General features: G+C 39.0%; 2 protein-coding genes, 1 long non-coding RNA gene and 1 pseudogene across 3 annotated transcripts; 3 read left to right on the top strand and 1 right to left on the bottom strand.

Moving 5' to 3' along the window:
• The first annotated feature begins 4,991 nt into the window (after positions 1 to 4,991).
• On the top strand, positions 4,992 to 10,985 carry LOC148063664 (semaphorin-4E-like; annotated as a pseudogene).
• Positions 10,986 to 11,318: 333 nt separating this feature from the next.
• On the bottom strand, positions 11,319 to 12,119 carry LOC148063665 (splicing factor Cactin-like). The gene is made up of 2 exons (XM_087811798.1): positions 11,924 to 12,119; positions 11,319 to 11,809 (listed from the first exon to the last, which is right to left on the bottom strand). The coding sequence occupies exons 1-2, from the start codon at positions 12,117 to 12,119 to the stop codon at positions 11,319 to 11,321; spliced, it is 687 nt and encodes a 228-aa protein (XP_087667924.1).
• Positions 12,120 to 17,446: 5,327 nt separating this feature from the next.
• Positions 17,447 to 21,234, top strand: LOC148063666 (semaphorin-4E-like). Its single transcript, XM_087811800.1, has 9 exons — positions 17,447 to 17,605; positions 19,316 to 19,415; positions 19,488 to 19,598; positions 19,694 to 19,845; positions 20,066 to 20,244; positions 20,322 to 20,478; positions 20,576 to 20,798; positions 20,882 to 20,997; positions 21,073 to 21,234. Exons 1-9 carry the CDS (start codon positions 17,510 to 17,512, stop codon positions 21,232 to 21,234), a joined length of 1,296 nt encoding a protein of 431 aa, XP_087667926.1. The 5' UTR covers positions 17,447 to 17,509.
• Positions 21,235 to 21,294: 60 nt separating this feature from the next.
• Positions 21,295 to 22,115, top strand: LOC148063667 (uncharacterized). The gene is made up of 2 exons (XR_015713545.1): positions 21,295 to 21,349; positions 21,425 to 22,115. It is a non-coding gene; the product is annotated as an uncharacterized LOC148063667 (long non-coding RNA).
• Positions 22,116 to 24,394: the final 2,279 nt, after the last annotated feature.

Consider the following 24,394-nt stretch of genomic DNA (forward strand, 5'->3'; position numbering starts at 1 on the left):
CTGGGATGTTGAGAAATGTACTAACTTGAACCAAACTGTAGTGTGTTACTTGAGCAGGACTTAAGGGCACTTTAAGAAGACACTCACCCTAATGATTAGGTCCGCAATGTTTGCTTGATCTCCTGGTGGTCTGCATGGTTCGGAGGATCCAGATAGGCTTTTTGGATCCTTTTCTCCAGTTGATGCTTCCGGGTTATTGCATACTGGGTGGATATTTTCAGAGGCAGGCACAACGTTGGTGGCTGAAGCCATGGTGTTGTCAGTGGCACATACTGCGTTGGTTGGGGCCAGCGCAGCATTGGCGGGAGAAACCACGTCATTGGTGGGGGCAGGTGAGGCGTTGTTGAGAGCAGGCACTGCGTTGTCAGGGATGCTCAGGGCGTTGAGATTTATCGAATTCTGGGGCATAACAAGACACCATTAGCACTGAAATCTACCTCGCACTGTAGTAGACACATACCTCTTCGTCTTCTTGACCATTTTGAACGTTGCAATGTCCTCCTCTGCATAATTTCCAAGCCACTAACGACCCCACTTCAACATTAAGATATTTTGGGTTATTGAAGTAATGTAACATTGATGACACAAGAACTACTTAAAAACATATATATAAAGTTATTATAAAGTTATCTACTGAAGTGAATGACACACATGATATCATAACGTTTCAAAGGTCCAGTTTACTGAGCTGAATTTTTTTTATACCCTTGTCAGGCTAACCATAAAAAGTATGGTTAACTCTGAGTTATTTTGCCCTGCCCCCTACTTAGTAGGAGAATTCGTAAAAGTAATAAAACTTTATTGTACCTTGACCCTTACAATGATGTATGCGATGGATCTACTGTTAGGTTATTTTGCAATAATCATGATGATAGTAGAATAAGCGGAAAACTAGCCACATAACATTCTGTTCATGAACTTAATGAAGTGACGGTGAATTTACACAGAGTCACCACAAGTAGGACAGAGATGATGATGGCAGCGAGGAAACCGGCTTTATTGCTAGAATCCCTATTTGCCACCAGGATGATTAGAACTGTGGCTGTGCAGGAAGCTCCACTGGTATCTACAGAGATAAATACATTCATATATATTATATCTATATATTTTTAATATTAAAATCTCATTACAAAATCATTCCAACCCACATAGAAGCTTTTTTCAAACCAACTCACAACAATGTTTACCCATTCACACACAATCACCCAACTGATGTGACTAAGCTGTGACAGCATGATGTTCAACATGAAAGCGTGGAGTCTTGATGAGATGTCCTAAAGCGCTCTCTAAACAAAGTTGTAGGGCTTTGTACAGCAGCCATAGATACAGCCGAGGAGAGCGTCAAGTGGGGGATTCCTTGAACCACCAGAACGACGTTATTCACTTTCTTCAACTAGACGGGCATCTTTTGCTTGATCCATTTCCGTTTGTTCTATTGGTTGATTTTTAGAAGCGACTATTTTATGAGGATATTACAATTTCTTTACTTTTTAAGGTTTGAATAAGGTAAAGCTCTTACTGTAGCGGCACTGACTGATATTGACGAGCCATCTCTTCAACTGATGATGAGCACCTTGTTTATTGAAGTTGAAGATTTGAACTATAAATGGATCTCAGCATCACAAAATATATGCAATAATATTTAAACAAAGAAAACAATAAATTCCTTTAGCAAAAATTGTATTAGCACTCTTACTTATTAACTTTAGCATTAACACAAATCAAACCAAATACTACACACTTTTTTATACATATATAATATATGTGTATACATATCTATATATATATATATATATATATATATATATATATATAGGGAGAGAGAGAGAGAGAGAGAGATAAATAGATATATATATATATATATATATATATATATATATATATATATATACACATATATTATATATGTATAAAACCGTGTGTAGTACATAGATATATAGATATATAGAGATATTAGGACAGAAATGTCCTAACCATAATATGTATACAAAATAATATATAATAATATATAATATATATATACACAAAAAAGTTTGAAAAAAACATTTTTGATTGAAGTTGCTTTTTTTAATATATTTTTTAATGTCAATGTCATTAATGTTTTTTAATGTTTTTAATCTCTTGTTGTCAAGATTTAGAACTGTTGGCTGTCAGCATGCGTCCATATTATCTACCGCGTGAGTTCAGTCACGTGATCGCGCTGTGTGTCTACATTCCTCCGAGCGCTGCGGCTGCATCTGCCTGTGAGAAGATGCACACAATGACAGCTCGACTTCAGAATCAACATCCTGACGCGTTTATCATCATCTCTGGAGACTTTAATCATGCCAACCTGGACTCTACTCTGCCTACTTTCCATCAGGCCGTGGATTGTCCCACCAGGAATAACAGGACAATTGACCTTCTTTATTCAAACTTGAAGGACGCCTACAGAGCCAAACCTCTTCCTCCACTTGGAAGGTCCGATCACAACCTGGTCCACCTTCAGTCACAGTACACTCCTCTGGTGCAGAGACAGACTGTGACCATTAAGACAATCAGAAAGTGGACACCAGCTGTGGAGGACGCCATCAGAGACTGCTTTGAAACAACAGACTGGGATGTGCTGCTGAGGTCTCATGGTGAGGACATCGAGGGACAGACACACTGTCTAACAGATTATTTAAATTTCTGCTTGGACGTTGTCGCCCCTACTAAGACTGTCCGCTGTTACCCTAATAATAAACCGTGGGTAACAAAGGAGGTCAAGGATGTCCTTAACAGGAAGAAAGTGGCATTCAGGAGCAGAGACAGGGACGCCATGAGGTCAGCTCAGCAGGAGGTGAAGCGATGCTTGAAGGAGGCAAAGGACACCTACAGGAGGAGGTTGGAGGAGAAGCTGAGCCGAGAAGAAATAAGAGAGGTCTGGGATGGTGTTAAAACCATCACTGGACACAAGACCAAGGCCTCTCTGACTGCAGTGGACACGGTGGATGAGGCAAATGGACTGAACAACTTTTTCAACAGGTTTGAGCAGGTCACCTCACCCTCACTGCTGCCCGCCTCAGGACCTGCCCCACCTTCTTGTGCCCCCCCCAGCTCCACAGAACCACTTCGCAGCTTCACCTCACTCCAGGTACAGGATGTACTTCGGAGGATTCGTCCAGGGAAGGCTGCTGGTCCTGATAAGGTGTCTGCTCGACTGCTAAAGACCTGCGCTGCTGAACTAGCTGAGCCACTCCAGCATGTCTTCAACCTCAGTCTACGGCTGGGGAAAGTACCAACTCTGTGGAAGACTTCCTGTATCGTTCCAGTCCCTAAAAAGATCCGACCGAGTGTGCTGAATGATTACAGACCGGTGGCACTGACTTCGCAGCTGATGAAGACACTGGAGCGGCTGGTCCTCAAACATCTCACGCCACAAGTCCAGCACGCGCAAGACCCCCTGCAGTTTGCCTACCAGCCAGCAGTTGGTGTGGAAGATGCCATCCTTCACCTCCTGCATCGGACCTACTCCCACTTGGATAAAGGAAGCGGTTCAGTGAGAATCCTGTTCCTGGACTTTTCTAGTGCCTTCAACACTATCCAACCCACTCTGCTGCAGGACAAACTGACTAAGATGCATGTGGACCCTGGTCTGGTCTCCTGGATTACGGACTATCTTACTGATCGACCACAGTATGTCAGGCTGAAGGACATCAAGTCTGAGACTATGGTGTGCAGTACAGGAGCACCTCAGGGGACAGTACTGGCCCCTCTCCTCTTCACCATCTACACTTCAGACTTCTGCTACAACTCAGAGCTGAGTCTCATCCAGAAGTATGCTGACGACACTGCCATTGTTGGATGCATCAGGGACAACAGCGAAGACGAGTACAGGAGTCTGATATGTGACTTTGTGGACTGGAGTGAGAGGAACCACTTGCAGCTGAACACCTCAAAAACCAAGGAGCTGGTCTTGGATTTCGGGAGGTCCAGGACAAAGCCACGTCCAGTGTCCATCAGAGGCGACGAGGTGGAGATAGTGGACAACTATAAGTACCTCGGTGTGTGGATGGACAGTAAACTGGACTGGTCCTGCAACACAGACCATGTGTATAAGAAGGTTCAGAGTAGACTGTACTTTCTGAGGAGGCTTCGATCATTTAACATCTGCAAGAAGCTCCTCTGCATGTTCTACCAGTCTGTGGTGGCCAGTGTCCTGTTCTATGCTGTGGTGTGTTGGGGTGGAAATGTGTCCAAGAGGAGTGTCAACAGGTTGGACAGGTTGATCAGGAGGGCTGGTTCTGTGGTTGGAATGAAGCTGGACTCACTGGTGACAGTTGCTGAGAGGATATCATTGAATAAACTACTGTCCATCATGGATGATGACAGTCATCCTCTGAACACTGTCATCAGTGAGCAGAGAAGCAGAATGAGTGCACGAATGCTCCTACCCAGGTGCAAAACAAATAGACTCAGGGACTCATTCATCCCTCGGGCTATTAAATTGTACAATTCTGAGTTCGGGGGCAGGAGTGGAGTGAAAGTATCTGGATGTTCTGTTCCATGTTAGTCTCTGTATCTTTGTCTTTGTTGTTTTTCTTTCCTTGACCTATGTCCTTTGTCTTTGTCTTTAGACTTAGATTGTGTCATCTTGTTCTTCCTCTTTATGTTCTTCTTATTTTATTTTTTATGTATTATTTTTTATTGTTTATGAAAAATTGCTGGCTATTGGTAAAAAACAATTTCCCAAAGGAGACCTCCTGAGGGATCAATAAAGTTTTACCTTACCTTACCTTACCTTAATGGAAGTCATTTTTTTGTTATTGAGTAATAACCTCCATTCATATGTCACTGCTGCCAAACAGTACAACAAAGTTAAGGCAGTCACTGTCTTTGATCTTTTATGCCTTTATTACGTCACAGCTTTTTAGTCTTTAAAGGCTTTGTTCTTTTAATTTTAACATCATATATACAGTTGTGTCCATCCAAGTTCTATTTAGACATTTGTTTGGAGAAGAAAAGTAATAATGATTCTAGAGTTCACTTTCTTCGGACTTCTGCTGCCGGCCCTGGCCTCAGCACCGGACCCTGTCCCTCGCAGATTTGTGCCTTATGACAGTAAGTTACACTCATTACTTTGTTCTTGATACATTAGTCCAGTAGTTTATTCATCTTTAATGATACATTAGTCCAGTAGTTTATTCATCATTAATGATACATTAGTCCAGTAGTTTATTCATCTTTAATGATACATTAGTCCAGTAGTTTATTCATCATTAATGATACATTAGTCCAGTAGTTTATTTATCAATAATGATACATTAGTCCAGTCGTTTTTTCATCATTAATGATACATTAGTCCAGTAGTTTATTCATCTTTAATGATACATTAGTCCAGTAGTTTATTCATCATTAATGATACATTAGTCCAGTAGTTTATTCATCATTAATGATACATTAGTCCAGTAGTTTATTCATCTTTAATGATACATTAGTCCAGTAGTTTATTCATCTTTAATGATAAATTAGTCCAGTAGTTTATTCATCATTAATGATACATTAGTCCAGTAGTTTATTCATCTTTAATGATACATTAGTCCAGTAGTTTATTCATCATTAATGATACATTAGTCCAGTAGTTAATTCATCAATAATGATACATTAGTCCAGTGGTGTATTCATTATTTATCTCCTACCAAGGTGACAATAATCGCACGTTTCATGAGGAGGGAGTGTTGGACTACTCCACCATGCTGCTGAGGGAGGACCTGGGCCTGCTGATGGTGGGTGCCAGTGGGATGGTGTACGCCCTCGACCTTAACGACATCACCAAGAAAAATGACTCAGTAAGAACTTTTTATAGTGTATTATATTATATTATATAGTCATTGTATTCATTGTAGTGAATCTTTGGAAAACTTTACACCTTCCCCTCGATTCTTCTTTATAGTCAAGATTGTCTTCATTGGTTCTCTTTCCCTTTTAACTTATATTGTCTCAAAACTTGAGCTTTCCTTACTTAAATAAAATGTGAATTAATTCCTGTTACAATGAGCATAAATCATCGAACCAAGCATTACTTGAACTATTTACTATAAATCGTTTAAATAATTTGTTATATTTAGGTCCAATGGGATGTGCCACCAGCAGAGGTCACTGCTTGTGGATTTAAGGGAAATGATCCAGTAGTAAGTTGAATTAAAAAAAAATGTGTATGAAAGAAAACTTGGTGAAATAATCACATTTTGTTTTACACATTTTTAGATTCACTGCAGAAACCAGATTAAAACTCTGCTGAAAAGACAAGACAACAAGATGTATGTGTGTGGAACCAATGCTTTCAACCCAAAATTTGACTACATGGTGAGAAATGTTTACTTTAACAATATGATTTGAAAGGATGTCACAGATTAACTGATTAAAAACTGCATATGCCCCAGTAAGTATGTTTATTTAAAAAAGGAAGATTCATTATTGAATAAATACACAATATTTATACAAAAATACAAATTTATGAGGAATGTTAATGTTTAAACGGCTTTGCTCGAGTCCGCCAGCCAGTGACTATTTCATTTGCTACACACAAAATCTGTTATCCAGTCACGGAGGCTTATGATAGAGCAGTGTGGTGTTACATGCATTATTAAATGGATTTTCTGCTGAGATGCTGTCCATTAACATCGGTCTCACGAAGATCCACTTCCTCCAAGCAACACACTAAGCAGACAATAATCTCATAAAAACAAGAAAAGAAAACAAAAAGCAAATAAAAGAAAAAATTTCAGGGGATAACAAAGTGCAAATATAAAGACATAGATCAAAGGAAATAACAACTAAAAGGACCTAAAACCTAGGACCTTAAAGCATTCCAACATAGAATAAGATCATCTTTTCACTTTGCTCCTGCCACCATATTTAGAATTACAAGGTCTAATAATCGTAATAGCACGAGGAATTAATGAGTCCCTGAGTCAATTAGTGTTGCATCTACGAAGGAGCATTCGTGCACTACATCTGCTTCTCTGTTCACTGATGACAGTGATAGAATGTGCAGATGTCTGAAGTGTAAATGGTGAAGAGGAGAGGGGCCAGTACTGTCCCCTGAGGTGCTCCTGTACTGCAGATCACAGTCTCAGACATGTTGTCCTTCAGCCTGACGTACTGTGGTCGATCAGTTAGGTAGCCCGAGATCCAGGAGACCAGGCAGGGGTCCATATTTATTTAATGAGTCGATGTCCAGCCAAAAAAATGTTCCTAAACATTTTATACACAAACTAATGATAATCACAAAGTCCCCATCAATTTACTTTGAGAGAAATATCTTGCTTCCTATGGTTACATTTATGTAAAGTAACAATCAATTGAAAGACAATTTTGCTTGCGTACAAATAACAATAATTATTAAGTATTTCTTAGTGAAAAAAGCTACAACAATTTTATACTATTAATATGCAACAATAAAAATGATGTTATATTTATTATTGTGTAAGAACAGTCAAGTGTTTTGTTTAAAGATTGTCCACAAACAAATGTGTTTACACATTTATCTCTTGTAGTCGTACAACGATGGAAAATTGACTCTTGAGAACCAAATAAAGTCCGGTAAAGGACGTTGCCCGTATGACCCCTTCGAAAGATCAGCCTCTCTCATGCTAGGTGAGCAGAATGTTGTACATCTGAACTCCTTTTCTACAGCTTCTTTTTTTAAATTGCCTTTTACTTTTCAAGACAATGATCTGTACTCGGCTACATCAGTGAACTTTCGAGCGACTGAGTCTGTCCTGATGCGGCGTTCCACAACCTTCATTCAAACTGATTATAGAAGATCCTGGTTTTATGGTGAAGTTATATTTCATAAAGTTTTTATCATTACTTGTTGCATGTGTGCTATTTTACTGATTAACATGTTTCTCTTATTTCAATGTGATTAACAGACCCTGAATTTGTTTCCCTGGAGATGATGCCTGAGAGTCAAAACAGTGTCACCGGAGATGATGACAAGATCTACTTGTTCTTTAGTGAGACAGCAAGTACGATAGCTACAAGCAGGTGCTTGTTAGCCGGGTTGCTCGAGTCTGCAAGGTAAGAACAAACAGAAGGGCAACTTGCGATTTCAAGAGGTGGTTACTAAGGTCAGTCTCGTTAAGCCTGAAAACTGCAATTCCAAGATGGCCATGACCGTTTACCTACAGATGGTTGACTTGAAGTCCATATTTTATACTGTCCACAGGAAAACAGATGCCTTGTCCTCCAACCTTAGCACAACTACCTTCAACGTTCAAGCATTTTTCTGATGTTTCAGGGCGATCATGGAGGTCTGAGGACTTTGCAGGACAAGTGGACATCATTTGTTAAAGCAACACTAGAATGTCCAGTCCCTGACTCCAAACTGCCGTACATCATCCAGGACACATTCCGCTGGTGTGACCCCCAAAAAGACTGGAAGTCATGTTTGTTCTTCGCTGTCTTCACAGCACAGACGTATGAAGATTTAACATTCGGACATAATTTGATTCGTTTCCTTTCCGAAGTGAATTAATCTCAAATATATATTTCAGCTCCTCGAGAGAGATTTCTGCTGTGTGTGCGTACCGTGTGTCAGAGATCAGCAGGGTTTTAGCTGAAGGAAGATTCATGACGGAAGGACTGGTAAATGGAATTCATTCTAAATGGGTACTCCACAACGGAATATTGCCAGTGCCTCGTCCTGGTTCGGTAAATTAACCCCCTTTTATATGCAGATCATTTTGATTAAACTTGCCAGGACTTCTTAAGTTTTGATAACCATTGCTCCTCTCTTTTCCATCTCTAGTGCATCGATGATGCTGCACGTAACGCCAGCATCACTCAGAGTTCTGACCTTCCTGGAAAAACTCTCTTGTTTATTCAGAAAAATACACTTATTGGTGAACCAATAATGCCAATAGGAAAGAAAACTTTACTGATTAGAAAGGGAATCAAGTTCACACGGATAGTCATTGACCAAGTTCAGTCGGTGGACGGTGACAACCATCATGTGATGTTCATTGGGACAGGTGTGTATATGTGACAGGATGTAATGAATAATTGTATAAATACATGTGTAATTGTTCGCCACATTTACATCTTTTAATATAAGAGGGGGGAACCATCGTGAAAGCTGTGAACTATGATGGAGAGATGTTCGTCATTGAGGAAGTTCAAGTCTTTAAGACCTCAGAGCCCATCAAGATTCTCAAGTTCTCCAATGTCACGGTAATGTCATGACAGAGTGTTGAGCTTCATGTTGAGTTCAATCCCTGAAAATATTCTTTTTTTTCTGATGTGCAGCGTCAGATCTACGCAGGCTCAGACTCTGGGGTAGTACAGATGTCCCTGTCCTCCTGTGGAAGATCTTTGACTTGCATGGACTGTGTTCTTGCCAGAGACCCTTACTGTGGCTGGGACCACGCTGCTGGCAAATGTTCAACTCTTTCTGCTACACAGAGGTGAGTATCTGTTGGGGGATTGCCCATCTCTGCTGCTAATACATTGAACTTATGACTGTGCATCTCTAGAGATCTGATTCAGAGTGTCAAAGATGGCAACGCCTCTCTCTGTCCACAAGGAGGTGAGTAAGGCAAACATGTTGGATGTTTTGGCTTCCCTATTATAAATAGTTCTGATAAGATATGCATTATTTCAGCCTTGTTTTCAGCGCCCGTCCAGAAAGTGATACAAGCCAAACCTGATTTGGGGTCCTTGAAGCTTCCCTGCTCTACAGAGTCAATGCTGGCAACAATCATGTGGGAGAAAGATGGAGTCCCTCTGGTCCCTTCATCTCAACATCTGCACCAACAAGATGGACTGCTCATCATAAGTGTCTCACACGCTGACACCGGTAACTACCGCTGCCTCTCTGTGGAGCGATCGAAGGGAGATGAGTACAGCACAACTGTTGTCCAGTACAATGTTGTCACCTTAGACTTTGAAGAATCTGAATCCCAGAATAATGATGCCATCAGCATTGTAAAGAATGTTGTTTTGGTGCTGCTATCCATGTTTCTCTTGGGCCTTTTGACATGGAACATATTCAAAGGCCACCTATTCAAGTCACTTTCATGTAGGAGGAGTCGACAACAAACGCCTGCAGTCTTTATTATACAGGTTTAATGTTTGTGAGGTTTGATGATCATAAGCAGATGAAGACTCATAGTTTCTCACCTCTATAAAAATGGACCTTAAAAAGGTTTTAGTTAATACTTTTAAGATCTTTTGGAGTTCTATATCAAACTAGTGTTGTAAGTAATTTATTGTAAATAGTTCAACTATGCTTAAGTATCATTTATACACAATATACAACACAAAATAGTATCAACAGAATTTTGATTTATTTTTTTCAGGTTAGTTGTTTCAATTCTGTTAATAAAGTGCAGGTAATACAACCCTTTGTTATAACTATTTTGTGGTATTTCTAAGATGAACCTCAACTTGTAATTAACATTGAACAACACGTGTAATGTCTACCTTTATCTTGTTTTTTTAAAGTTTAAAAGCAGAAAAGGATGTTGTGTTGCTTAAATATTATTAATTTTAACATATATATCTTGTCTTTGTGTTTCATGCACATAATAATATTTTCCTTGAAACCCTAATAAAATCATTTTCTTGAAATACTGTTTTTTTTCTATACATGTTGGTATACTTTACTATTGCAGGTTATGCAAATATGCATTTCATATTTTCATTTGAACAACTTTATGACATTGGTTAAATATTAATATATTAATATTACATTAATAGTTTTTTCTGGTTTCATTTCAGCATTTTATTTTGGTAAACTGTATTTTTTGTTTCTCGCAATCATGAAATCACTTCTTATTTCTGACATTTCCCTCCATACTTAACTTGAAATTTTCCAATTCAGCTTTATTAACAAATATCTTGGGTCCTTACTACTCATTTGGCTCCAAAACATGAGTTGTTTTTTCCGCTGTAAGTGAATTGCTAGAAAGAAAGTCTAATTTCTCTCTTTTTCTTCCTCCATTCTAAAGATGAATTGAAGTATATATTCGAATGACATCTCAACAACATGAGTTTATTTTATTAAGAGTATTTATTTACACAACTCTGTTCTTCAAATGAGCCGTTAAACATAAACATTATTTGACAACAGTATAAAAAAGGCCTAAACTATCAGACGTTGCCTCAACCGTAAGTTCAGAGAGGTTACTTGGCGCCCCCAGTTGGCTAAACATGATATATCATTTACAAAACAAACACAAGTATACTGTTATTTTTTTTTCGGCATTCATGCATTTAATAAAACAAAAATAATGATGAACATTTATGGTTAACATCCAATTTTTGTATTCAAACGACATTTTTTTACGGGTTCATCGTCTATAGTGGTACCTCTTGAAGTGGAACCACAGCTGAAAGATACCATTTGAAAACTGGCATCGGAAACCATGACGGTGAGAGTACTCCCACTCTCTGTTCACGATCTTAAATGCGATATCCTCGTACGGTGGCCCAGCATGGAATCTTAAGATGCCAAAGTCCTTGTTGTCGGGACTGGGCTCTAGAAAGTACTGCGGGGTCGAGCGCTTGTCGATCAGATCTGGGTAGAAGATATTGAACTTGTAACCTTGAACAATCTTGGGTGGCGGGTTGTCAAAGTCATAATGCGTCTGGTTATATTTGTTCCACTCGAAGCCAGTGTGTACTCGGTTAAAGAATCTCGGCTTCCTGGGTCGGTATTTGTCAGCCCACAGGTACATCTTCCCTGTGACTGGGATCTCCACGCTGAACTGGGCTTCGTTGTTATCCATTCCCTGTTTGGCTTGACGTACAAAGAAGTCCTCGGCACTCTCGCTGGCGTCACCTAACAGAAAGACAGGAAAAAGTCAAGCTTGAAGTAAGTCGTGTAACTTTATATGACAGACAGAACGAGGATGAGGCAGACACACAACCTTATGATACTGTGTGCCATTCGTACCTGTAACCTGCAACTGTCTACGTGCTAGCTGCAACTTGTGCGCATCTTCCTCTGCCGTTATCGTGTGTGTGTCGAGCGGCATCTCCGATGAAGTCAGAAGAGCTGGACTGTAGCGACCGGAGTCATACTCTGCTTGGCTTTGCTGGATAAGATCTTCCTCCGTCAATACAATTCTCCTCTTCTCCCTTGTCTTCATCCTTCTTTCCTTCCTCGTCTTCAATCCCTCTGTTAGTGCTGGTTGATGTTGATGGACCAGGCTCATCATTCTCCTGTCCACTAGCTTCATTCACAATTCTACCAGTTGATGATGAAAGGCTGGAATCTTCTCTGCTCCTGCTGTTTCGAAAACAAAAAATGTTTGTAAAGGATGAGGAGTATTATAATAATATTCATTTTAATATGGTGCCATCCTACAATTTAAAGACACCTTCAAAAGGCCATAAAGAAGTTCATTTTTCTTCCGTGAAGGAACATGCATTCAAACCCAATTGTGTCAAGACTCAAATTTGACACAATTATTGTCGTACTAGGACACAAACAAACTTACTCAATGCTCTCAGTCACTGGTTCATCCTTGATGATGGGGAACGATGGTTCGCTTTCCACTCCCTGTTCTTGTTTCAGCCTGAACAGCTTTTGGCGAAGCACATCCTGGTGTCGCTCTCTCAACCTGTAATCATTCATTGATAAACACATTTTACTTTTTTGAAAGGGTTGAGACCTTGGGTTAGAAATGTAATTATTGAATAAGCGGAAGGTGTGGACCTTGCTCTCGCCATGTAGACGCGGACCTGTTGCAACAAGCTCTCCCAGTAGCCGATGTCGAGGTTAGATCCACCAGCTCGGATTTTCGTCTCGATGTTCAGATGTAGAGCCTGCAGTTGGCTGTATGTCTTGCCTTTAAATACTATCTGAACATCCATGCTTACAGCTGTGTTTATGCCTAAGACAACGATTATTTAACATGAATTAAATATGAAAGATTATCAGTTAATCAAGTGACTATTTGAAATGTGTGTTAAATCTAGATGATTGATTACAGTAAAGTTGTCATTTCCTTACAATATTTTATTTGGATCAATTTGAGGATATATCTTCAATCCCTCCTTTGACCTCTGAAACCAGAGGTCAACCTTAAAATGTAAGGCTCAAATAAACTAATCAGACAGATCAGGTTGAGAGTTGAGGAGGCCACATCTGGCTCCACAGTTGTTTTTAATTTAGGTTCCTAATTTAAACTATTAGTACAGAGAGATAAGGAGAAAATAAATTCTGAAAAAACATAACTTCCTTATAGAAAAGTACATGTAAATAATGAATACACTTGTTGTTTGTTGAATATATATTGAAGTTCCCCTTATAAAATACAAATATGTCAACATTGTTAACTTTAGTTTAACTTCCGTTTCATCAATTCCAGTTATTTTTTTGCTTTGTGTGTCAAACCCATCAGGAGAGCTGTCACTTTCCAAAAAATGACATTTTACTTTCATATGAATTACAGTAATTTACATTTCACACCTCAACATTTATTAATTCATTTAAATGTAGTAAGTTATTTATTCACCTCTTATATCATTTGTTTTTGTACATTAGAATTAACAGGGCAATGTTTGGAAGTTAATTTATTAGCATAGACATATCCGTACATTTTGAACAAGTAAGGAAATCTAATATCATGACAAATGCACACAGGTGTCTAAAATCAATAATGAAAAGTATCAGTAGAAACAATTTGCCACAGTTCATAGGATAGGCTCCCTTTCAACAGCTAATAGGACTTTTTTTGTTTGTTTTTTGCTATTTCCAAGGTCTGAGGTTACCTCATGAAACCCATCACCTGCTTCCACACATTCCCAATACAATTTCCAAGCTGCATCTGGTCTAAAAGTAACATCTCAAATGTGTATTACATCTATGTATATGAATGATATTAATTGGTGCCACACATCGAAGATACAGCCAATGCTGCTGCTCAAAATTACTGCACATAAGTCAGCAGAGTAACTGTAAGAGATAGTCATTGAAGATTGAAAAGTAAATGCTCAACAAAAATATACTACTTCATTGTACAATACTGAAATTAAGAAAACAACTTACACATAAATCAACCTTCTTATAGTCATTTTGCAAGAGCTTACTTTTCAAAGCATTATTGCAAGAGATTAAAGTACATTTTCACCAAGTGACTATTCTAATATGAATTCAAACTAAAACAGAACTAATGTTTTCATCCTCCTCCGACGGATCGAAGATTTCAGCCAACATCTGGAACCGTGGTCCCCAGTTGTTCAGGTCCTGGTCTTGGTCATCAGAGCTGAATGAACAAATGGAGCTAAGACTTTCAGACACAGAGCCCTCTCCTTCATAGTGGAAGATCTGAACCACATCATGTGCTGGAACATTTGGATCTTTTGCTGCCACTTCCAGGTACTGAAAAGAGGAAAAAATTTCATGACTCTTTCTGTACTTTCTCCCTCACCTTCTGGTAGAAAGAATAGTTTGCTACACTTGTAGTTAATTATATCAAAGTATAGAGTAGGAATTGCATCCAAATCTACATTAACATACATGCAGTTTTCTATTTTCAGTACAAAACAAAACCAAAAATGATTCAATGAAATATCTGGGATGTTGAGAAATGTACTAACTTGAATCAAACTGTAGTGTGTTACTTGAGCATCACTTAAGGGCACTTTAAGAAGACACTCACCCTAATGATTAGGTCCGCAATGTTTGCTTGATCTCCTTGTGGTCTGCATGGTTCGGAGGATCCAGATAGGCTTTTTGGATCCTTTTCTCCAGTTGATGCTTCCGGGTTATTGCATACTGGGTGGATATTTTCAGAGGCAGGCACAACGTTGGTGGCTGAAGCCATGGTGTTGTCAGTGGAACATACTGCGTTGGTTGGGGCCAGCGCAGCATTGGCGGGAGAAACCACGTCATTGGTGGGGGCAGGTGAGGCGTTGTTGAGAGCAGGCACTGCGTTGTCAGGGATGCTCAGGGCGTTGAGATTTATCGAATTCTGGGGCATAACAAGACACCATTAGCACTGAAATCTACCTCGCACTGTAGTAGACACATACCTCTTCGTCTTCTTGACCATTTTGAACGTTGCAATGTCCTCCTCTGCATAATTTCCAAGCCACTAACGACCCCACTTCAACATTAAGATATTTTGGGTTATTGAAGTAATGTAACATTGATGACACAAGAACTACTTAAAAACATATATATAAAGTTATTATAAAGTTATCTACTGAAGTGAATGACACACATGATATCATAACGTTTCAAAGGTCCAGTTTACTGAGCTGAATTTTTTTTATACCCTTGTCAGGCTAACCATAAAAAGTATGGTTAACTCTGAGTTATTTTGCCCTGCCCCCTACTTAGTAGGAGAATTCGTAAAAGTAATAAAACTTTATTGTACCTTGACCCTTACAATGATGTATGCGATGGATCCACTGTTAGGTTATTTTGCAATAATCATGATGATAGTAGAATAAGCGGAAAACTAGCCACATAACATTCTGTTCATGAACTTAATGAAGTGACGGTGGATTGAATTTACACAGAGTCACCACAAGTAGGACAGAGATGATGATGGCAGCGAGGAAACCGACTCTATTGCTAGAATCCCTATTTGCCACTAGGATGATTAGAACTGTGGCTGTGCAGGAAGCTCCACTGGTATCTACAAAGATAAATACATTCATATATATTATATCTATATATTTTTAATATTAAAATCTCATTACAAAATCATTCCAACCCACATAGAAGCTTTTTTCAAACCAACTCACAACAATGTTTACCCATTCACACACAATCACCCAACTGATGTGACTAAGCTGTGACAGCATGATGTTCAACATGAAAGCGTGGAGTCTTGATGAGATGTCCTAAAGCGCTCTCTAAACGAAGTTGTAGGGCTTTGTACAGCAGCCATAGATACAGCCGAGGAGAGCGTCAAGTGGGGGATTCCTTGAACCACCAGAACGACGTTATTCACTTTCTTCAACTAGACGGGCATCTTTTGCTTGATCCATTTCCGTTTGTTCTATTGGTTGATTTTTAGAAGCGACTATTTTATGAGGATATTACAATTTCTTTACTTTTTAAGGTTTGAATAAGGTAAAGCTCTTACTGTAGCGGCACTGACTGATATTGACGAGCCATCTCTTCAACTGATGATAAGCACCTTGTTTATTGAAGTTGAAGATTTGAACTATAAATGGATCTCAGCATCACAAAATATATGCAATAATATTTAAACAAAGAAAACAATAAATTCCTTTAGCAAAAATTGTATTAGCACTCTTACTTATTAACTTTAGCATTAACACAAATCAAACCAAATACTACACACTTTTTTTATACATATATAATATATGTGTATACATATCTATATATATATAGATATATATATATATCTATATATATATAGGGAGAGAGAGAGAGAGAGAGAGATAAATATATATATATATATATCTATATATATATATATATATACACATATATTATATATGTATAAAACCGTGTGTAGTATATAGATATATAGATATATAGAGATATTAGGACAGAAATGTCCTAACCATAATATGTATACAAAATAATATATAATAATATATAATATATATATACACAAAAAAGTTTGAAAAAAACATTTTTGATTGAAGTTGCTTTTTTTAATATATTTTTTAATGGAAGTCATTTTTTTGTTATTGAGTAATAACCTCCATTCATATGTCACTGCTGCCAAACAGTACAACAAAGTTAAGGCAGTCACTGTCTTTGATCTTTTATGCCTTTATTACGTCACAGCTTTTTAGTCTTTAAAGCCTTTGTTCTTTTAATTTTAAAATCATATATACAGTTGTGTCCATCCAAGTTCTATTTAGACATTTGTTTGGAGAAGAAAAGTAATAATGATTCTAGAGTTCACTTTCTTCGGACTTCTGCTGCCGGCCCTGGCCTCAGCACCGGACCCTGTCCCTCGCAGATTTGTGCCTTATGACAGTAAGTTACACTCATTACTTTGTTCTTGATACATTAGTCCAGTAGTTTATTCATCTTTAATGATACATTAGTCCAGTAGTTTATTCATCATTAATGATACATTAGTCCAGTAGTTTATTCATCTTTAATGATACATTAGTCCAGTAGTTTATTCATCATTAATGATACATTAGTCCAGTAGTTTATTTATCAATAATGATACATTAGTCCAGTCGTTTTTTCATCATTAATGATACATTAGTCCAGTAGTTTATTCATCTTTAATGATACATTAGTCCAGTAGTTTATTCATCATTAATGATACATTAGTCCAGTAGTTTATTCATCTTTAATGATACATTAGTCCAGTAGTTTATTCATCATTAATGATACATTAGTCCAGTAGTTTATTTATCAATAATGATACATTAGTCCAGTCGTTTTTTCATCATTAATGATACATTAGTCCAGTAGTTAATTCATCAATAATGATACATTAGTCCAGTGGTGTATTCATTATTTATCTTCTACCAAGGTGACAATAATCGCACGTTTCATGAGGAGGGAGTGTTGGACTACTCCACCATGCTGCTGAGGGAGGACCTGGGCCTGCTGATGGTGGGTGCCAGTGGGATGGTGTACGCCCTCGACCTTAACGACATCACCAAGAAAAATGACTCAGTAAGAACTTTTTATAGTGTATTATATTATATTATATAGTCACTGTATTCATTGTAGTGAATCTTTGGAAAACTTTACACCTTCCCCTCGATTCTTCTTTATAGTCAAGATTGTCTTCATTGGTTCTCTTTCCCTTTTAACTTATATTGTCTCAAAACTTGAGCTTTCCTTACTTAAATAAAATGTGAATTAATTCCTGTTACAATGAGCATAAATCATCGAACCAAGCATTACTTGAACTATTTACTATAAATCGTTTAAATAATTTGTTATATTTAGGTCCAATGGGATGTGCCACCAGCAGAGGTCACTGCTTGTGGATTTAAGGGAAAGGATCCAGTAGTAAGTTGAATTTAAAAAAAAAGTGTATGAAAGAAAACTTGGTGAAATAATCACATTTTGTTTTACACATTTTTAGATTCACTGCAGAAACCAGATTAAAACTCTGCTGAAAAGACAAGACAACAAGATGTATGTGTGTGGAACCAATGCTTTCAACCCAAAATGTGACTACATGGTGAGAAATGTTTACTTTAACAATATGATTTGAAAGGATGTCACAGATTAACTGATTAAAAACTGCATATGCCCCAGTAAGTATGTTTATTTAAAAAAGGAAGATTCATTATTGAATAAATACACAATATTTATACAAAAATACAAATTTATGAGGAATGTTTATGTTTAAACGGCTTTGCTCGAGTCCGCCAGCCAGTGACTATTTTATTTGCTACACACAAAATCTGTTATCCAGTCACGGAAGCTTATGATAGAGCAGTGTGGTGTTACATGCATTATTAAATGGATTTTCTGCTGAGATGCTGTCCATTAACATCGGTCTCACGAAGATCCACTTCCTCCAAGCAACACACTAAGCAGACAATAATCTCATAAAAACAAGAAAAGAAAACAAAAAGCAAATAAAAGAAAAAATTTCAGGGGATAACAAAGTGCAAATATAAAGACATAGATCAAAGGAAATAACAACTAAAAGGACCTAAAACCTAGGACCTAAAAGCATTCCAACATAGAATAAGATCATCTTTTCACTTTGCTCCTGCCACCATATTTAGAATTACAAGGTCTAATAATCGTAATAGCACGAGGAATTAATGAGTCCCTGAGTCAATTAGTGTTGCATCTACGAAGGAGCATTCGTGCACTACATCTGCTTCTCTGTTCACTGATGACAGTGATAGAATGTGCAGATGTCTGAAGTGTAAATGGTGAAGAGGAGAGGGGCCAGTACTGTCCCCTGAGGTGCTCCTGTACTGCAGATCACAGTCTCAGACATGTTGTCCTTCAGCCTGACGTACTGTGGTCGATCAGTTAGGTAGCCCGAGATCCAGGAGACCAGGCAGGGGTCCATATTTATTTAATGAGTCGATGTCCAGCCAAAAAAATGTTCCTAAACATTTTATACACAAACTAATGATAATCACAAAGTCCCCGTCAATTTACTTTGAGAGAAATATCTTGCTTCCTATGGTTACATTTATGTAAAGTAACAATCAATTGAAAGACAATTTTGCTTGCGTACAAATAACAATAATTATTAAGTATTTCTTAGTGAAAAAAGCTACAACAATTTTATACTATTAATACGCAACAATAAAAATGATGTTATATTTATTATTGTGTAAGAACTGTCAAGTGTTTTGTTTAAAGATTGTCCACAAACAAATGTGTTTACACATTTATCTCTTGTAGTCGTACAACGATGGAAAATTGACTCTTGAGAACCAAATAAAGTCCGGTAAAGGACGTTGCCCGTATGACCCCTTCGAAAGATCAGCCTCTCTCATGCTAGGTGAGCAGAATGTTTTACGTCTGAACTCCTTTTCTACAGCTTCTTTTTTTAAATTGCCTTTTACTTTTCAAGACAATGATCTGTACTCGGCTACATCAGTGAACTTTCGAGCGACTGAGTCTGTCCTGATGCGGCGTTCCACAACCTTCATTCAAACTGATTATAGAAGATCCTGGTTTTATGGTGAAGTTATATTTCATAAAGTTTTTATCATTACTTGTTGCATGTGTGCTATTTTACTGATTAACATGTTTCTCTTATTTCAATGTGATTAACAGACCCTGAATTTGTTTCCCTGGAGATGATGCCTGAGAGTCAAAACAGTGTCACCGGAGATGATGACAAGATCTACTTGTTCTTTAGTGAGACAGCAATGGAGTACGATAGCTACAAGCAGGTGCTTGTTAGCCGGGTTGCTCGAGTCTGCAAGGTAAGAACAAACAGAAGGGAAACTTGCGATTTCAAGAGGTGGTTACTAAGGTCAGTCTCGTTAAGCCTGAAAACTGCAATTCCAAGATGGCCATGACCGTTTACCTACAGATGGTTGACTTGAAGTCCATATTTTATACAGTCCACAGGAAAACAACTGCCTTGTCCTCCAACCTTAGCACAACTACCTTCAACGTTCAAGCATTTTTCTGATGTTTCAGGGCGATCATGGAGGTCTGAGGACTTTGCAGGACAAGTGGACATCATTTGTTAAAGCAACACTAGAATGTCCAGTCCCTGACTCCAAACTGCCGTACATCATCCAGGACACATTCCGCTGGTGTGACCCCCAAAAAGACTGGAAGTCATGTTTGTTCTTCGCTGTCTTCACATCACAGACGTATGAAGATTTAACATTCGGACATAATTTGATTCGTTTCCTTTCCGAAGTGAATTAATCTCAAATATATATTTCAGCTCCTCGAGAGAGATTTCTGCTGTGTGTGCGTACCGTGTGTCAGAGATCAGCAGGGTTTTAGCTGAAGGAAGATTCATGACGGAAGGACTGGTAAATGGAATTCATTCTAAATGGGTACTCCACAACGGAATATTGCCAGTGCCTCGTCCTGGTTCGGTAAATTAACCCCCTTTTATATGCAGATCATTTTGATTAAACTTGCCAGGACTTCTTAAGTTTTGATAACCATTGCTCCTCTCTTTTCCATCTCTAGTGCATCGATGATGCTGCACGTAACGCCAGCATCACTCAGAGTTCTGACCTTCCTGGAAAAACTCTCTTGTTTATTCAAAAAAATACACTTATTGGTGAACCAATAATGCCAATAGGAAAGAAAACTTTACTGATTAGAAAGGGAATCAAATTCACACGGATAGTCATTGACCAAGTTCAGTCGGTGGATGGTGACAACCATCATGTGATGTTCATTGGGACAGGTGTGTATATGTGACAGGATGTAATGAATAATTGTATAAATACATGTGTAATTGTTCGCCACATTTACATCTTTTAATATAAGAGGGGGGAACCATCGTGAAAGCTGTGAACTATGATGGAGAGATGTTCGTCATTGAGGAAGTTCAAGTCTTTAAGACCTCAGAGCCCATCAAGATTCTCAAGTTCTCCAATGTCACGGTAATGTCATGACAGAGTGTTGAGCTTCATGTTGAGTTCAATCCCTGAAAATATTCTTTTTTTTCTGATGTGCAGCGTCAGATCTACGCAGGCTCAGACTCTGGGGTAGTACAGATGTCCCTGTCCTCCTGTGGAAGATCTTTGACTTGCATGGACTGTGTTCTTGCCAGAGACCCTTACTGTGGCTGGGACCACGCTGCTGGCAAATGTTCAACTCTTTCTGCTACACAGAGGTGAGTATCTGTTGGGGGATTGCCCATCTCTGCTGCTAATACATTGAACTTATGACTGTGCTCTAGAGATCTGATTCAGAGTGTCAAAGATGGCAACGCCTCTCTCTGTCCACAAGGAGGTGAGTAAGGCAAACATGTTGGATGTTTTGGCTTCCCTATTATAAATAGTTCTGATAAGATATGCATTATTTCAGCCTCGTTTTCAGCGCCCGTCCAGAAAGTGATACAAGCCAAACCTGATTTGGGGTCCTTGAAGCTTCCCTTCTCTTCAGAGTCAATGCTAGCAACAATCATGTGGGAGAAAGATGGAGTCCCTCTGGTCCCTTCATCTCAACATCTGCACCAACAAGATGGACTGCTCATCATAAGTGTCTCACACGCTGACACCGGTAACTACAGCTGCCTGTCTGTGGAGCGATCGAAGGGAGATGAGTACAGCACAACTGTTGTCCAGTACAATGTTGTCACCTTAGACTTTGAAGAATCTGAATCCCAGAATAATGATGCCATCAGCATTGTAAAGAATGTTGTTTTGGTGCTGCTATCCATGTTTTTCTTGGGCCTTTTGACATGGAACATATTCAAAGGCCACCTATTCAAGTCACTTTCATGTAGGAGGAGTCGACAACAAACACCTGCAGTCTTTATTATACAGGTTTAATGTTTGTGAGGTTTGATGATCATAAGCAGATGAAGACTCATAGTTTCTCACCTCTATAAAAATGGACCTGAAAAAGGTTTTGGTTAATACTTTTAAGATCTTTTGGAGTTCTATATCAAACTAGTGTTGTAACTTAAGTTCTTGTAAATAGTTCAACTCGTTCTGTTTCATGCACATGAATTGAATATTTTCCTTGAAACCCTAATAAAATCATTTTCTTGAAATACTGTTTTTTTTCTATACATGTTGGTATACTTTACTATTGCAGGTTATGCAAATATGCATTTCATATTTTCATTTGAACAACTTTATGACATTGGTTAAATATGAATATATTAATATTACATTAATAGTTTTTTCGGGTTTCATTTCAGCATTTTATTTTGTTAAACTGTATTTTTTGTTCTCACAATCACGAAATCACTGACATTCTCCTCCATACTTAACTTGAGATTTTCCAATTCAGCTTTATTAACAAATATCTTGGGTCCTTACTACTCATTTGGCCCCAAAACACGAGTAGTTTTTTCCGCTGTAAGTGAATTGCTAGAAAGAAAGTCTTATTTTCTCTTTTTCTTACTCCATTATAAAGATGAATTGAAGTATATATTCGAATGACATCTCAAAAACATGAGTTTATTTTATTAAGAGTATTTATTTACAAAACTCTGTTCTTCAATTGAGCCGTTAAACATGAACATTATTTGACAACAGTATAAAAAAGGCCTAAACTATCAGACGTTGCCTCAACCGAAAGTTCAGAGAGGTTACTTGGCGCCCCCAGTTGGCTAAACATGATAAGGTAAGGTAAGGTAAGGTAAAACTTTATTGATCCCTCAGGAGGTCTCCTTCGGGAAATTGTTTTTTACCAATAGCCAGCAATTTTTCATAAACAATAAAAAATAATACATGAAAAATTAAATAAGAAGAAGAACATAAAGAGGAAGAACAAGATGACACAATCTAAGTCTAAAGACAAACACAAAGAACATAGGTCAAGGAAAGAAAAACAACAAAGACAAAGGATACAAAGACTAACATGGAACAGAACATCCAGATACTCTCACTGCACTCCTGCCCCCGAACTCAGAATTGTACAATTTAATAGCCCGAGGGATGAATGAGTCCCTGAGTCTATTTGTTTTGCACCTGGGTAGGAGCATTCGTGCACTCATTCTGCTTCTCTGCTCACTGATGACAGTGTTCAGAGGATGACTGTCATCATCCATGATGGACAGTAGTTTGTTCAATGATCTCCTCTCAGCAACTGTCACCAGTGAGTCCAGCTTCATTCCAACCACAGAGCCAGCCCTCCTGATCAACCTGTCCAACCTGTTGACACTCCTCTTGGACACATTTCCACCCCAACACACCACAGCATAGAACATGACACTGGCCACCACAGACTGGTAGAACATGCAGAGGAGCTTCTTGCAGATGTTAAATGACCGAAGCCTCCTCAGAAAGTACAGTCTACTCTGAACCTTCTTATATACATGGTCTGTGTTGCAGGACCAGTCCAGTTTACTGTCCATCCACACACCGAGGTCCCTATAGTTGTCCACTATCTCCACCTCGTCGCCTCTGATGGACACTGGACGTGGCTTTGTCCTGGACCTCCCGAAGTCCAAGACCAGCTCCTTGGTCTTTGAGGTGTTCAGCTGCAAGTGGTTCCTCTCACTCCAGTCCACAAAGTCACGTATCAGACTCCTGTACTCGTCTTCGCTGTTGTCCCTGATGCATCCAACAATGGCAGTGTCGTCAGCATACTTCTGGACGAGACTCAGCTCTGAGTTGTAGCAGAAGTCCGAAGTGTAGATGGTGAAGAGGAGAGGGGCCAGTACTGTCCCCTGAGGTGCTCCTGTACTGCACACCACAGTGTCAGACTTGATGTCCTTCAGCCTGACATACTGTGGTCGATCAGTAAGATAGTCCGTAATCCAGGAGACCAGACCAGGGTCCACATGCATCTTAGTCAGTTTGTCCTGCAGCAGAGTGGGTTGGATAGTGTTGAAGGCACTAGAAAAGTCCAGGAACAGGATTCTCACTGAACCACTTCCTTTATCCAAGTGGTAGTAGGTCTACTGGCTGGTAGGCAAACTGCAGGGGGTCTTGCGCGTGCTGGACTTGTGGCCTGAGATGTTTGAGGACCAGCCGCTCCAGTGTCTTCATCAGCTGCGAAGTCAGTGCCACCGGTCTGTAATCGTTCAGCACACTCGGTCGGGTCTTTTTAGGGACTGGAACGATACAGGAAGTCTTCCACAGAGTTGGTACTTTCCCCAGCCGTAGACTGAGGTTGAAGACATGCTGGAGTGGCTCAGCTAGTTCAGCAGCGCAGGTCTTTAGCAGTCGAGCAGACACCTTATCAGGACCAGCAGCCTTCCCTGGACGAATCCTCCGAAGTACATCCTGTACCTGGAGTGAGGTGAAGCTGGGAAGTGGTTGTGTGGAGCTGAGGGGGGCACAAGAAGGTGGGGCAGGTCCTGAGGCGGGCAGCAGTGAG

The sequence above is a fragment of the Callionymus lyra genome, chromosome 16 (assembly GCF_982586985.1).
Source record: "Callionymus lyra chromosome 16, fCalLyr1.hap1.1, whole genome shotgun sequence".
NCBI lineage: Eukaryota > Metazoa > Chordata > Actinopteri > Syngnathiformes > Callionymidae > Callionymus > Callionymus lyra.

What these genes read in the sequence shown, in the direction of transcription:
- LOC148063665 (XM_087811798.1), bottom strand. Translation starts at nt 12,119, where the DNA reads ATGAAGACAAGGGAGAAGAGGAGAATTGTATTGACGGAGGAAGATCTT. An exon ending in TAGACAGTTGCAGGTTACAG is followed by an intron (nt 11,810 to 11,923) that starts GTACGAATGGCA and finishes TCTTTCTGTTAG; the next exon opens with GTGACGCCAGCGAGAGTGCC.
- LOC148063666 (XM_087811800.1), top strand. Translation starts at nt 17,510, where the DNA reads ATGCTGCTGAGGGAGGACCTGGGCCTGCTGATGGTGGGTGCCAGTGGG. An exon ending in ATCAGCCTCTCTCATGCTAG is followed by an intron (nt 19,416 to 19,487) that starts GTGAGCAGAATG and finishes TTACTTTTCAAG; the next exon opens with ACAATGATCTGTACTCGGCT. An exon ending in GCTGTCTTCACATCACAGAC is followed by an intron (nt 20,245 to 20,321) that starts GTATGAAGATTT and finishes TATATATTTCAG; the next exon opens with CTCCTCGAGAGAGATTTCTG.